The 14,450-nt window shown below is 57.4% G+C and overlaps 1 protein-coding gene across 1 annotated transcript in view; it reads right to left on the bottom strand.

Moving 5' to 3' along the window:
- Positions 1 to 14,450, bottom strand: part of SHANK3 (SH3 and multiple ankyrin repeat domains 3) — a 227,683-nt gene that overhangs the window by 44,896 nt on the left and 168,337 nt on the right. The window contains exons 15-16 of the mRNA XM_050325020.1: positions 8,432 to 8,514; positions 1,319 to 1,443 (exon numbers count right to left, since the gene is read on the bottom strand). Coding sequence (XP_050180977.1) covers positions 1,319 to 1,443; positions 8,432 to 8,514 — 208 coding nt within the window. The remainder of the gene's footprint in view (positions 1 to 1,318; positions 1,444 to 8,431; positions 8,515 to 14,450) is intronic.

Genomic DNA, 14,450 nt, shown 5'->3' with positions numbered 1-14,450 from the left:
GGCCAGGAAGATCCCAAGGAGCCCTGTTGGGAGCTGGGGGTTCCTCAGCCACTTCCCTGGCACGGGGCTGACAAATATCCATGGAAAAGAGCCTTTTAAAAATATATGTTTAGGCTGGAAAATCCCTCTGAGCCTACGGAGTCCAACCAACCCCAGCACTGCAAAGGCCACCAGTGACCACGTCCCCAAGTGCCACATCCACAGGGATTTGGAATCCCTCCAGGGATGGATGGGGACTCCCACCCTGCCCTGGGCAGCTGTGCCAGGGCTGCACAGCCCTTTCCAGGAAGGAATTTTTCCCAATATCCAGTTTTCAGTACAACCTTCAGACCCCCAAGCAAATCACTGGAGCTGAGCTGACCAAGCACTGATCCCCACCAGTGCCAGCAGTGCTGTGAGACCAGTTCAGCTTTATTCCCAAAATCCTGCCCACATCACTCCTTTTCCAGTGGGAAGCCATTTTCCCTGCGTTCTGTCCCTCCAGGCCTTGTCCCCAGTCCCTCTCCAGCTCTCCTGGAGCCCCTTTAGGCCCTGCCAGGGGCTCTCAGGTCTCCCTGGACCCTTCTCTTCTCCAGGTGATCCCCCCCAGCTGTCCCAGCCTGGCTCCAGAGCAGAGGGATCCAGCCCTGGGAGCAGCTCCAGGGTCTCCTCTGGACTGTCTCCAGCAGCTCCACGTCCTTGTGCTGCTGTTCCCAGGGCTGGGGCAGCTCTGCAGGGGGGTCTCACCTGAGGGGGCAGAGGGGCAGGATCCCCCCATCCCCTGCTGCCCACGATCCCTGTGGGATCAGCCCAGGGCACGGGGGGTTCTGGGCTGGCTCATGCCCAGCCTCACCCACCAACACCCCAAATCCTTCTCCTCAGGTCACCCCCCAGGCAGTGCCAATCCGTGGTCACCCCACAGGCTCCACATCCACCTGGCCTCATCCCAGCAATGCTCCCTTGGAATGGGCAGGATCTGTCCCACATCCCTTCCTGCCCCAGCACCGCACATCTTTGTTGGAAACCAAAGCTCTCTGGGATCCTTTGGAGCCAGGACATGGAACAGACCAACAGAGCGACCCACACCTGGACCATTCTTTGGCTGCCTCACTGGAAGAGCCTCTTCTGTGGCTCTCAGAAACGCAGACTTGGCCTGCTCACAGCACACCCACCTGGCTCAGGACACCCCTGTCACCTGCAGGCCCCACAGCAACATCTCCTGCAGGTTCCTCCGAGCACAGTCCCCAAAGCATCAACTGATGAACGGGCCACACCTCCCAGAACCCCTCCCCAGAGACAGGAGCTCCACGAGCAGGTGGGCCCCGGAGGACGCACTCACCTCGATCAGAAAGTCCCCTGTGCGCAGCCCCGCTCTCCAAGCGACCCCTTCCACATCCACTGATTCCAGGTACTGGAGCGCTGGGAAGGCCGGGGTCGGGGTGAACTCCTCGATCGGGGTTTCAGCTGCAAGACACGAAGGGAGGGAGGGGTTGAGGGGGTGGCCGAGAAGGTCCCTGTGTGTCGGTTCAGACACGTCCCCTGCCCGAGGCTCGGTGTGCCAGCAGTGCCCACATTCCATTCACAGCCAGGGAATCAGGTGGGCTGGAAAAGCCCATGAGCCCATGGAGATCGAGTCCAACTGTCCCCAGCACTGCCAAGGCCACCACTGACCACGTCCCCAAGTGGCATATCCACAGGGATTTGAAATCCCTCCAGGTTATGGGCACTCCACCCCTGCCCTGGGCAGCTGTGCCAGGGCTGGACAGCCCTTTCCAGGAAGGAATTTCTCCAATTTCCAACCTGAGCCTCCCTTGGCACAGCTTGAGGCCGTTTCCCCTTGTCCTGTCCCTGTTCCCTGGGAGCAGAGCCCGACCCCCCCCGGCTCCCCCCTCCTGGCAGGGACTTGCAGAGCCAAAAGGTCCCCCCTGAGCCTGCTTTGTGCTGGACCATCAGGCCTAGACAAGTTCTCATGACCCTAAATTATCCCAAAAATGCATTTTAAGAGCTGTGTCAACCCCCTGATGAATCACAGAGCCCATGGTTGGCCTTGGAGGGCATCTCCTTCAATGTCAGGTCATTCCAGCCAACGTCACCCCCATTCTCCTCTGTTTCAGTGTCAGCAGACACTGCCTTCACGCAGATAAAGACAATTCCTCCTTTATTCTTTATTTACATATTTTAGGCAGGATTTTTGCACTCCACGGCCCAGCACCACACCAAGACCAACATCTCCTGACAGGATGTCAAATCTGCTGAGCGATCTCAGATGCTTTTCACCAACAGCTTTCCACGACTTCTCCCTTCCCCGGGAGCCAAGCGGCAAAGAGCTGACAAGCCACCCTCCCTATTTTTGGAAATGCCAATGGGATGTTTGACTCCTTCAGGACCTCTCCCGTGATAAATTCAACCCTCTGGCTCAGTGTTGACCAGCAAGTTCTCGGAATACTCTGGAGTTCAAAGGACCACCAAGATTTGGTGCAGAATGAAGTGCCTGTCGGGTCGGGTCTAAGTGGAGAAGGGTGTGAGGGTGTGAGGTGAGAAAGACCTGGAGGGTTGAAAAGGAGAAAAAAGGGGAGGCTCAAACTGGCTGTGAAAGTCGAGTCAATAATTTACATAATGCTAATGAGACAGATGGTCCCTGTGGAAAAGCAGCACGAGGCGGGACCCGCGCTCTGCCCTCCCGGATCACACGCGCCCCAATCAAGCCACGGAAATGTTGAGTCAAGCCCTGCTCCCGGGGGAGGGTGGGGTTGGACAGGTGACAATTTAATTGGTTTCCCAGCCAGGAGAAGGAGCCTGATGTGAGCAAACTGTGTTATCACACAGTGGCTGCTCCCCCCCCCCCACAATCCCGCTGCGTTTCCCAGTGGAAAAATCCTAAATCAAAATCCTAAAATCCTGCAGCAGTCACCTGAGGGGCAGTTCAAGGGTGCTCTTGGGAATCATAGAACCCCAGATTGGTTTGGGTGGAAGGGACCTTAAAGCCCATCCAGTGCCACCCCCTGCCATGGGCAGGGTCACTTTCCATTATCCCAAGCCCTGTCCAACCTGGCCTGGGACACTTCCAGGGATCCAGGGGCAGCCACAGCTTCTCTGGGCAAGGATGTAATCCAAGATATCAACTGACAGGGAATACAGATGAAGTTAAGGGAGCAAATCCCAGCTCCCAGCCTGCTCTGTCAGTGTTATCCACGTGGCACTCCAGGCACAGCGCTTCCCGTGGGCTGGGAGCCTGAAGGCAGCAGCGAGTGCACGTCGTGATACACGAGCTGGGAAGTGTCACCGGGGCCTCAAAGGCTCAGCACACACAAAAAAAGAAAATGAATCCTGATTTAAGAGCTGTATCCTCGTGGAACAAATTCCAGGAGCGTTGTTCAATCCAGGAAGGGGACACAGGGAGCCAGAGGAGGTGACACTGCCTGGAGTCCCCAGGACTTGGTCACAGGGACTCAAAATGAACTTGAACTCCTTTTCCACGGAGAGCAGGAGGCCTGCAAGGCTGAGTGCTCCTGGTGTCCTCAACATCCACAGCAGTGGATGGAGGAACTGTGACCCAGAATCGTGGAACCATGGAATGGTTTGGGTTGGAAGGGGCCTCAAGGCCCATCCAACGCCACCCAAAGATTTTTGCCGAAGCCAATGACTTCAAACCTCAGGAAGCAGAATTTGCACCTCCTGAGGAGCCACCACAGCTCTGGTTGTGCAAGCTGGACACTTCCTTGCCTTAAAAACACTTCAGTCTGGAATGTCCCGCCGGAGGAATTCCAGCTCCAGCTGTGGGAGAAGACCTGACAGAGCTGGGTCACCAGGAAAGCCCTGGGGCAACAAATCCCATCCCAGAGGCACCTGAAATCCATCCTGGAGGCACCAAACCTCATCCTGGGGGGCACAAAATCCCACCCTAGGGGAACCAAACCTCCTCTTGGAGGCACCAAACTCCATCCTGGAGGCACCAAACCTCCTGTTGGGAACAGGGTGGATAACATGGATATTTTAGTTACTCCTGAGCAGGGTCTGCACAGCTGAGGCTTTTTCTGCTCCTCACCCCCATTCCTTGGGGCAGGTACCTAAAATCAGCTCCTGAGTGTTGAAATTCCCAAGGTTCCTACAAAAGAGTGTCATAATCCAAATCCCAGACTCTGCTGGGCCTTGTTCCCAGTTTTCCATTAGATCTCCACAAGGATCACATCACCCTTAACAGAGATGATCCAAAAACCCCCCGTCCCAACTCCTGTCCTTCCTGAGGGTCACCAAGTGTCCCAGAACTCCTCTGCACAAGAGCCAAGGTCTGGAAACCATCAGTGAGCTCTTCACGTCCATGATGATCCCAGTGTTGCATCCCAAAATCTTGCTGCAGGGCCTGGGGACAACCAACATTCCCACTTCCCAGAGCAGCAGGAAGATCCTTGAGCTCTGACTGTACCCAACCCTCCCAGGGTTGGGAAGAGGCTCCTGAGGTTCTCAGAGGACAGGAAAGGACTAAACCACCCTCAAAGGATGCACTAATCGCTCAGATCCAGGCAAGTGCCAAGCCCCTATGGAATTCCCTGAGGGATCCGAGTGTCTGTGATCCCAGTGGCTCCGGCTGCTCCTCACACAGGGATGAAAACCCAACACCTGAGGCTGAACAGCAAAGAGGAATGTTGCTGTGAGGAATCACAGGAATCATGGAATCACTGAGGTTGGAAAAGCCTCCAAGCCATCAAGTCCAGCTGCTCCCCAAGGCCACCACTGCCCCATGTCCCCAAGTGCCACATCCACAGGGCTTGGAAATCTCCAGGGAAGGGGGGAACCCCATCCCTGCCTGGCAGCTGTGCCAGGGCCTGATCACTCTTTCCAGGAAGGAATTCCCCAATATCCAACCTGAGCCTCCCCGGGCACAGCTTGAGGCCGTTTCCCCTTGTCCTGTCCCTGTTCCCTGGGAGCAGAGCCCGACCCACCCACCCCAGCTCCCCCCTCCTGGCAGGGACTTGCAGAGCCAGAAGGTCCCCCCTGAGCCTCCTTTTCTCCAGGATGAGCCCCCCCAGCTCCCTCAGGAGTTCTCCACACCCTTCCCAGCTCCCTCAGCTGCTCCTCTTTGGAATTGTGCTCCGAGGTGGGACCAACACTGGGCACAGGAGGGGCACTGAGGGGCAGAGGGCAATATGGGGGTCCTGGGGCCGTGGGGAGCCCATGGATAAACCTGGAAAACGGGTGTGGATCCCGTGCTGAGGCAGATGCAGGTGAAGCACCCGCCTGGGGAGAGGTGGGTGATAAAAGATTGATGTTTTGGGATGTATCAGGAGCCCTGCAGTGGATCAGCACGGAGCCTCCTTCCCATGGGATCAGCTGCATCAGGAGACACACAAACCACAAGATGAAAGAACCTCGGAACTTGGGGAATAACGTGGTTCTTCCCAGACAAACAGACAAAAGCTCTGCCCTCAAGAAAAGTCTTGGAGCCATTTCCTTTTACTTTCTTTACAATTCATTGTTTGTATTAATGATGATATCCTTGTTATCCATAAAATCATAGAATCCCAGGATGATTTGGTTTGGAAGGGACATTAAAGCCCACTCAGTCCCACCCCCTGCCGTGGGCAGGGACACCTTCCACTCTCTCAGGTTGCTCCAAGCCCTGTCCAACCTGGCCTTGGACACTTCCAGAGATGGGATCTACTCCTTCCTTAGAGCGTAAATTCCCAAGTCAGGTGCTCCCTGTGCCTCTGCTCCCACAAAAACCCACCACAGGCTGATGCCAACAGGCACTGACTGGCCTGGGATTGCTATTCCTGTGCCCAGGAATGGGCAGAGTGGATTTGGAGGCAGCGTGTGAGGAGCAGTCACTGGGGGAGCTGTAACAGCCCCTGCTCCCAGGATGGCCTCAGTTTAGGAATATTTAGGAATTAAATTACCAGAGAGACAGCGCCTGATGGGTTGGCTGGGAAGAGGGAGATGCTCCAGTGTAGGCATGGAAGGTGTTGACTGGTGAGCTCAGGATCCCAGGATCCCTGAGGTTGGAAAAGCCCTCCCAGCCCATGGAGCCACCCTGTGCCCCATCCCCACCTTGTCCCCCAGCCCAGAGCACTGAGTGCCACGGCCAGGCCTGCCTGGGACACCTCCAGGGCTGGGCACTCCAAACCTCCCTGGGCAGCCCCTGCCAAGGCCTCACCACCCTTTCCAGCAATAAATTCCTCCTCATGGCCAGCCTGAGCCTGTTGTAAGCCAAGAAATGTCTCTCAGCACCTTGAGTAGGTCCATGATGAGCATGTGAAAGGCTGGGACCTCTCTGGGCCAAGAGATGGAGAAGTGAATCCTCCCATTGATTCCACAGGATTCCCTAATCATGAAATCCCAGGATGGTTTGGGTGGAAGGGATCATTAAAGCCCATCCAGTGCCACCCTTGCCATGGGCAGGGACACCTTCCACTGGCCCAGGTTGCTCCAAGCCCCATCCAGCCTGGCCTTGGACACTTCCAGGGATCCAGGGGCAGCCACAGCTCCTCTGGGCATTCCCAGGCAATGACTGCAGGGACCCCCAGGTCCAAATGCTGCAGCTCATCCCCTGCAGAGGCCAGGATGGAATAAGATCAGCTCTGTCCAAAGCCTGAGCTGGTGTGAGTGGGATGTCACCTCCTCCAGAGCCGGGCAGAGGTGGAGATGGGCTGGGCTGGGCAGGGCTGGTTGTCCAGGATGGTGCAGAGCCTCCTTCCTGGAGGTGTTCACAGGGACAAATTTGGGCTGGGGCAGGAATGAACCCTCAGCAGGACTGAGAGAAGCCAGGAAAGATTTTCACACCCTCCCTGCAGCACGAAGAGCAGATTCCTTTGAGGATCATCCAGCTGAGTCCACATTATCCATCTCCCACCCCTGCAAGGGATGATCCTCTGATCCCCCCATTTCCAGACCCCTTTTCCTCTTCACACCATGATTCCTTAAGTGCTTTTCCCTAAATGGAGTGGTGGTGACACCGACGGGGCCACGCAGAGAGTCCCAGAGCTCCTTCCAGCCCAAACCCCACAGAGCACCGGGATGAGGGGCTGGGAAACACAGGTGGAGGGGATCCAAGCCACCACATCCACCTCCCTGTGGAGGGAATGCTGCTCCCTGAGGGGCTTGGGGAGCCTCCCAGACCGTGCCCACACCACGACCCTCTGCAGCCACGCGCTTCCCGGTGCCCTGCAGCACCGCCAGGATTCCCAAATCCCACACAGCCACACGCCCACTTAATCCGCTCCCAGTCCTGCCTTCAGCCTCAGCAGACAAAGGGAAAGGCAGAGCCTGCAAACGTCGGGAGGGTAAAGAAGGAAAAAAAAAAAAGGGGAAAAAATGGGAAAAAGGACTAAATGTATCCATTTTTCCCCAACACAATAGGGGCAAGATTGATCCAGAAAAAAAAAATGGATGCCATTTTGAGCCGTGAAGTTTCACTTCACGCTACACACGGACGGACACGTATGTCACATCCCTAGGGAAGGGGAGAGAAAGGGAGGAAGAGACAGCAACCATATTCCAACAGGGATGCAAACACACCCACCAGCACCGAGCCCTTCCACGGGCAGAACAAAGGCGATCCAGGAATCCACCCCCCGAAATTCCCCCCCGAGATCAAAGCCCGAATCCGCAGCCGCACCGAGGTCCGGGGAAGGAGCAGCACTACCCAGGAGCTGCTTCCAGCTTTCCCTCCCACACCTCGCAGCCTACATGGAAGGGACAGAGCTGCACCATTGTCCCCTGCTCCCACTGTCCCTCTGCTCCCGGCAGTGGCATTTCCAAGAGCCTGGAAGTGCTGGGCAGGGACAGGGCTCTCCGGCCGGAGGCGTCCCTGCCTCCCGAGCACGGCAGCTGAAACCTCTTCCCTACATCCATACGAGCACATTCATCCCTAGTCCCCCCAAAGAATTCTTTTTTTTTGCAGCAAAAAGATGGATTTCTGGCAGGAGAAGCCACAGGAACCACCCCTGCCCCGAGGTCCGGCCATGGGAGCACCCCAGGGTGCCCCGGGAATGAGCCGAGCGGGATCAAAGGGATGGTGGGAGCTGCGGGACACACCTCTCCCGGTTTTCCCCCGGGAACCCCGGCACAACCAGGGCTCCTCAAAGGACCCCCACTCTCCACAGCCAAAGTACAGTGAAATACTTCCAGCATTTCGACCAAAAACGCCTCGGGTGCCACGGGCCCGGCCCCACGGGGCTGCACCCGGGTCACGCTCCCGGGGAACGGGGAGGAGTGAACATTCCCAGGATCTCGAAGCCACGAAGAGCAGCACCTGCACCAGAACCACCCCCCCCCGAAAAAGTGTCTGCCACGATGGCATCTGGGCAAGGAGAGAGCCGGAGAAGAGAGTCCCCTAAAGAGCCCCGAATTCCCAGGGCTGCCGGGCACGGGAACGGGGGATCCGGAGCCCCGGGCAGGGGGAGGAGAAGGCGCTTCCCGCCCCAGCCCCAGAGCCAGCGAAAGAAGCAGCCCTTACCTTTGGCCCCTCGCAATACAAACCCGAATCCCTCATGCTCCCTCTTCTGCAGCACGGCCGTCTTCTCCTCAATGATGTAGTCACTGGGCAGGAAAGAGCACAAGAGAATGATGCCAGGGTTAGATTTCAGCACCATGCTGCCAGGCGGAGGTGGCCTTTGTGCCTGTGACAAGGAGACCTCTTCTCATCCACCGTCTCATCTCAGCGGGGAGTTGGGCACAAGCTGCTTCCCCTCCCCTCCCTTTGCCCAAAGTCAGAATGAAAAAAAGATGAAAAGCTACTTTCCCTCAGCGTGGAGGAGGAGGAGGAGGAGGAGGAGGAAAGCCCCGGCTGCCTGGATCACCCTGCTGCCCACCGGGCCCCCTCGCAGTCACCTGCATAGGAATGCAGGGATACAGATCCCCTCGGGATCCCCTTTAAACGCTGCCCGGAGCGTGGGGGGGCATCGGGGGATCGGCTCTCTCAGACTTCCCAGTTGCCTCTCTCACGCGGAAAAAAAAATCGGCTGCTCGACGAAAGGAGAAGGTGCCTCTTTGGTGAGTTGAGCACGGCAGAGTTTAAATCCTCATCCCGGCGCTCGGATCTTCTCCTAAAATCTCCCCCCCCCCCCCGCCCCGCGTTGCTAAGTGACGGTCTGCCAGGAGCAGGGGGGATGCATTTCCTTGTCCCACTTTAACAAAGGCACCGCGGTGGCCGGGAGAGAAGAACCGGGAGGATCCAGCGGCGGAGGGAGCGGCAGCTCCGCGGGGCCGGCGCCCACCGGAGCCCCTTCCCCAAATCCCATCTACGTGCGGCGGGAGGGGCGGGGGCGCGCGGGAGAGGGACGGGAGGGGGACGCTCGGAGCAAACGCAGCCCTGCAAATCCCTCCCAGCAGAGCCGCATGTCTGACATCAGAGCCGAATTAATCAGGGACCTGGGTCCGGCTCGGCAGCGCCGGGAAAGGGGGGTGGCACAAGGAGCCAAAGCGGGAGCGGCGAGGAGGGAGCGATGGGAGCGGTGGGAGGGATGGGGAGCGATCAAAGAGATGGAGAAGTGAATTCCCCTGCTCATCCCTGGGTGAAGGGGCTGCTACATCCCCTTCCTAATGAGATGGGGAGCGATGGGAGGAATGGGGAGGGATGGGGAGCTGTCAAGAGATGGAGAAGCGAAGCCCCTGCTCATCCCTGGGTGAAGGGGCTGCTGCATCCCCCTCCCACTGTGATGGGAGCGATGGGAGCGATGGGCATGGGGATGATCCCCGGCAGGGCCAGGAGCGGTGGTGAAGGATCTGCCCGGAGCGTGGCAGTGGGAACGAATCCCCCCCTCCCCGAGCTTCCCTGCCAAGGCACGGGCAGAGCGAGGGGGGCACGGGCAGAGGGAAGGGCTGTGCATCCAGGAGCGGGCGCGGACAGCTGGAATCACACTGCGGTACCGGGCCCCCCGCACCGTGCGCGGAGCCGCCGCAGGCCGGCACACGCCTCCCCCTTCCCGCTCCTCCTGCCCCTCCGGAGGGAAGGGATCACCTGCCAGGGACACCTGTGCCACCCACGGGGACCCCGAGGGGTGGCACGGGGGCAGGATGGTCCCGGATGGAAGGTGAGGGATCACCACATTCCCGTGTGTGCTCCCCGTGACCGACGGGCACCGGGACAGGACCCTCCTCCGCACCCGCCCACCTGCAGCATTTCCAGGGATCCCAATCCCACCGGTTCTGCCGGGAACACCACGGCAGCACACAGCTCCTAGCAGGAATATAGAAATATTCCTTTGTTTCCCAGAGCTGGGGAAGGGCATCCCAAAAGCTGATGCACACGGGGATTACATACGAGGACATACAACACCATCCGTGGGAAGCAAAGCAGCACAGAGCCTGAATTCCCTGCAGTGCCCTGGTGTTGCACTCTGTGCTGTGATTGTGGACATGCTTCCACAGCATCCATGGAAAACAGGGAATCTAAAAACCCAGGGACTTCATGCAACAAAGCACCCTGATGTGGAGAAACTCCAACAAAACTGTGAAGTGCTTTAGGGTGTCACAGGGCCCCCCCCCTTCGTGGCACCTCACACACCCCGGCCTCAAAAGCAGAGCTAGGTATGCAGCTGCTCCTCAATAGGTGTGAAACCCTCCCCTCTCCAACAAAACCCTCCTTTCCAGGTGTGGGGTGGCCCTCTGGAAGCAGATTCCCATGCCTGGGAAAGGTCATTCCAGTAACACAACTCTCCTGTCTGAGGAAGGACAGTGGGACAACCTCACACCATAATTCCTGAATCCAAGTGGTTGTGGCTGCCCCTGGATCCCTGGAAGTGTCCAAGGCCAGGTTGGAGCAACCTGGGCTAGTGGGAGGTGACCCTGCCCATGGGAGGGGTGGCACTGGGTGGGTTTTAAGGTCCCTCCCAATCCAAACAATTCCAGGTTTCTATGATCTAGGACAGAGCTTGGAGCAACCTGGTCTAGTGGAAGGTTCCCTGCCCATGGGGGGCAGGACTAGATGATCTTTAAGGTCCTTCCAACACAAACCATCCTATAATTCTATAATTCTATGACCTACCAAGTGAACAACTAAAATATATCACTGTTTGCTCTGTACAAACCAGCTCCACTCAACTCCTGGTGGCACCATAACACTAAAGCCAAGCTCTGACCTTACAGTAAAAAAACCCAGCAGTTGGAAGAATTTAGAGATTATTTCAACCCTCTGGGCCTGGGGAAACTCACTGAGGTGGCAGAAAGTGTCTGACTTGTGCCAGGGTTGTCTCAGAGCTCGCCTGGGACGCTCGACATTCCCGGAGAGCCACACAAAGGATGATGCTCATCTTTATAAACAGGCAGTAGAAAGATCAAAGGGAGCCTAAAATGAAGCAACTCATCTTTAATTCCCTGGCAAATCCTCTAACAAACAGCACAGGGGTTTAATAAACCATCCAGGTGACAAACAGGAGGTGGAATGGATGGGAGAGAATGGGATGTGCTGAAGGAACACGATTTCTTGTGTGGCAATAATGGGTCTCCTGAACACGGGAAAGGCAAGAGCTGCCACATGGAGCCTGATGTCAACTGAGCACTCCCAACACTCTCACAAGGCATCTCCATAAAAGAAACCAAGGGGATAGAAACCTCTGCAAGGTGAGGAAAGAGCTGCACTGACACATTTTTCACCGCTGAACTGCAAGGATGGAGCGAGGGGGATTTCAGCAGGGTCTGTCCTGGGATGAGCTCAGTGTGCTCACCAAGGATCAGGAGGGAACAGGGAGAGAACTTCAGTTTGCAGGAGGTCCCAACAGAGAGGGCAGCAGCACGTGGGAAGAGCAGGTTGGGATTCACATGGTGCTGCCAATGGAGGAATGGTCTGAGAAACATCAGGGGAGGAAGGGAAAGTGCAAAGTGAAGGGAACACTGAGGAAACGAAAACAGGAGATGGAGCCTGGGCAGCTGGAGGCAGGAGAGGCCTCCAACACCACCCCACAGCTGTGTCACCCTCTGGTGAGCCAGGATGAGGGCCTGACTGGAGGTGCAGCCCCAGGAATGCTGCCCAGGCCCTGGATCCATCCCCTCCCCGTCGGAGCAGCCCCGGGAGGCAGCGAGTTAACCGTGGGCGAGGAGAACACGAGCACCCCCAGCGATGGCTCCGGGCTCCTTTTAGACTCAATGGAGAGCTGGGAGTGAAGTCAATGGAGCTGTGATTCATCCCCTGCTCCCAGAGCCGCCCACAGCTGTCAGATGAATGGCACCCCTGGCTCCAGTGACTGCCACAGCTGCACCCGAGCCGGGCGAGCCGGGGCGAGGAGCTCCCACTCCCCCACGGCAGCCCCCACAGCCCAGTGACGTGAGCCCAGTTAGGTAACGCTCCCCCCACCCGGCTCTGACCCCACAACCCCGCAAAGGATGGGGGGCAAGAGCTGGGAGTCCCAAGGAGGGCACCTGGAAGGGCTCAAGGGCAGGTTGGATGGGGCCTGGGGCAACCTGGGCTGCTGGAAGGTGTCCCTGCTCACCTTTCCTCGTGGAAAGGGTGGTGAGGCCTTGGCAGGGGCTGCCCAGGGAGGTTTGGAGTGCCCAGCCCTGGAGGTGTCCCAGGAAGGCCTGGCCATGGCACTCAGTGCTCCTGGGAGAAATCAAGCGGATCGATCCAAACGGGTTTTTATTTTCCCGATGGGCCTTTTATCTTTGAATCCCTGAAAGATTTGGGGTGGAAAGGATTTTCAAGGTCTTCCAGTGCCACCCCTTGCCATGGGCAGGGACACCTCCCACTGGCCCAGGTTGCTCCAAGCCCCATCCAACCTGGCCTTGGACACTCCCAGGGATCCAGGGGCAGCCACAGCTGCTCTGGGAAATCCAGTCCAGCCCCTCCCCACCCTCTCAGCCAACAAGTCCTTCCCAATATCCCATCTGTCCCTGCCCTCTGGCACTGGGAAGCCATTCCCTGTGTCCTGTCCCTCCATCCCTTGTCCCCAGTCCCTCTCCACCTCTCCTGGAGCCCCTTCAGGCCCTGGCAGGGGCTCTCAGGTTTCCTTGGATCCTTCTCTCCTCAGGCTCCAAGGCCCTGAGGTCCTGATTGGCATCACCCAGACCTTCTGCTCAATTCCCTCAGGAGGCAGCTCATCAAGGCCCTGATCAGGAACCACATCAGAACCAAAGTGGCAGCTGAGGAAGGACTGAAACTCCAGGAGAAACCACTTCCAGTCACACATTCCCCCGCTCTGGAAGCGCAGCAGCCCCTGGGATGGATGTGCTGTTTGGGATCACATTCCCTCCAGGACTGGTCACAACACTCCAGACACCACTTAAGAGCCCCAAACCAGCACTGCTCAGTCCCAGCTGAAGCTCCAGAGAAATCCTGAGGATCAGCTACTGCAGGGAGTGAGGAAAACCACCAACAAAAGGCATGGAAAAGCAGCACCTTCCCTTTGGGAACAGGGACAGTTTTCCAGAACATTTTCAGCACTGGAATAGTTTCATTTAAAGCCACCAAGCTGGTAACTTCTAGGGCATCGATGGAACAAGAAGCCTCAGGAAGTCCAAGATATGTTTTGCCTGGACTCTGAATTCATGGACACTGAAAAAGCTGGGAATGCTTGCTGGGAACACCAGAAAAGCAGCTTAGCAAAATATGCTGGAAGCAGGGAAATGGGGATACTGGGACCCAGGAATTCTCCCTGTACAGCCCAAAGCTTTTCAGAGGAGGAACATGGGAAGAATCGTGATCTCCTGCAGGTTAAATGTGGAAACAGCACGACAGCCCAAATATGGAGCTGTGGAACGACTCACAAATGGCAGCAAAACTCAGTAAATCAGTTTGGAAGTGCAGCCAGAGCGGGAATTCTGCAGGAACCTCCCTGGGGTCAGCTGGTCCTGGGACCAAGGCAGCACCCAGGGAAGGCACAGCCCAAACACAGAAACTAAAGGGGATTTTTGGTCCCTGCTGGGGAGGGTTTCACATTCAGAAGTGTCAGATACTCCCACAGGCAGATCCCAAAGCCAAGATTCTCCATGGGAGGTTATGGAACCAAAATCATGGAATCATGGAATGGTTTGGGTGGGAAGGGACATTAAAGATCATCCAGATCCCCCTGTCATGGGCAGGGACACCTCCCACTGGCCCAGGGGGCTCCAAGCCCCGTCCAACCTGGCCTTGGACACTTCCAGGGATCCAGGGGCAGCCACAGATGCTCTGCCCAACCTGTGCCAGGGCCTGCCCACCCTCCCAATATCCCATCTGTCCCTGCCCTCTGGCACTGGGAAGCCATTCCCTGTGTCCTGTCCCTCCAGGCCTTGTCCCCAGTCCCTCTCCAGCTCTCCTGGAGCCCCTTTAGGCCCTGCAAGGGACCCACAAGGATCATCAACCTGGCCCTGCCCAGGACACCCCAACAATCCCACCCTGTCCCTGAGGGCATTGCCCAAACACTCCTTGGGCTCTGGCAGCCTTGGGGCCGTGCCCACTGCCCTGGAATGGTTTCCCAGTGCCAGAGGGGTGGGATTGGATGGGCTTTAAGGCCCCTCCCAAACCAACCCATCCTGGGATCCAGTGTGGGTAAAGGAGGTCC

Source organism: Myiozetetes cayanensis, unplaced genomic scaffold (genome assembly GCF_022539395.1).
Source record: "Myiozetetes cayanensis isolate MyiCay16 unplaced genomic scaffold, myiCay2020 scf3, whole genome shotgun sequence".
NCBI lineage: Eukaryota > Metazoa > Chordata > Aves > Passeriformes > Tyrannidae > Myiozetetes > Myiozetetes cayanensis.
The sequence above is the reverse complement of the archived record's forward strand: the minus strand, read 5'-3'. Positions and strand labels throughout refer to the sequence as shown.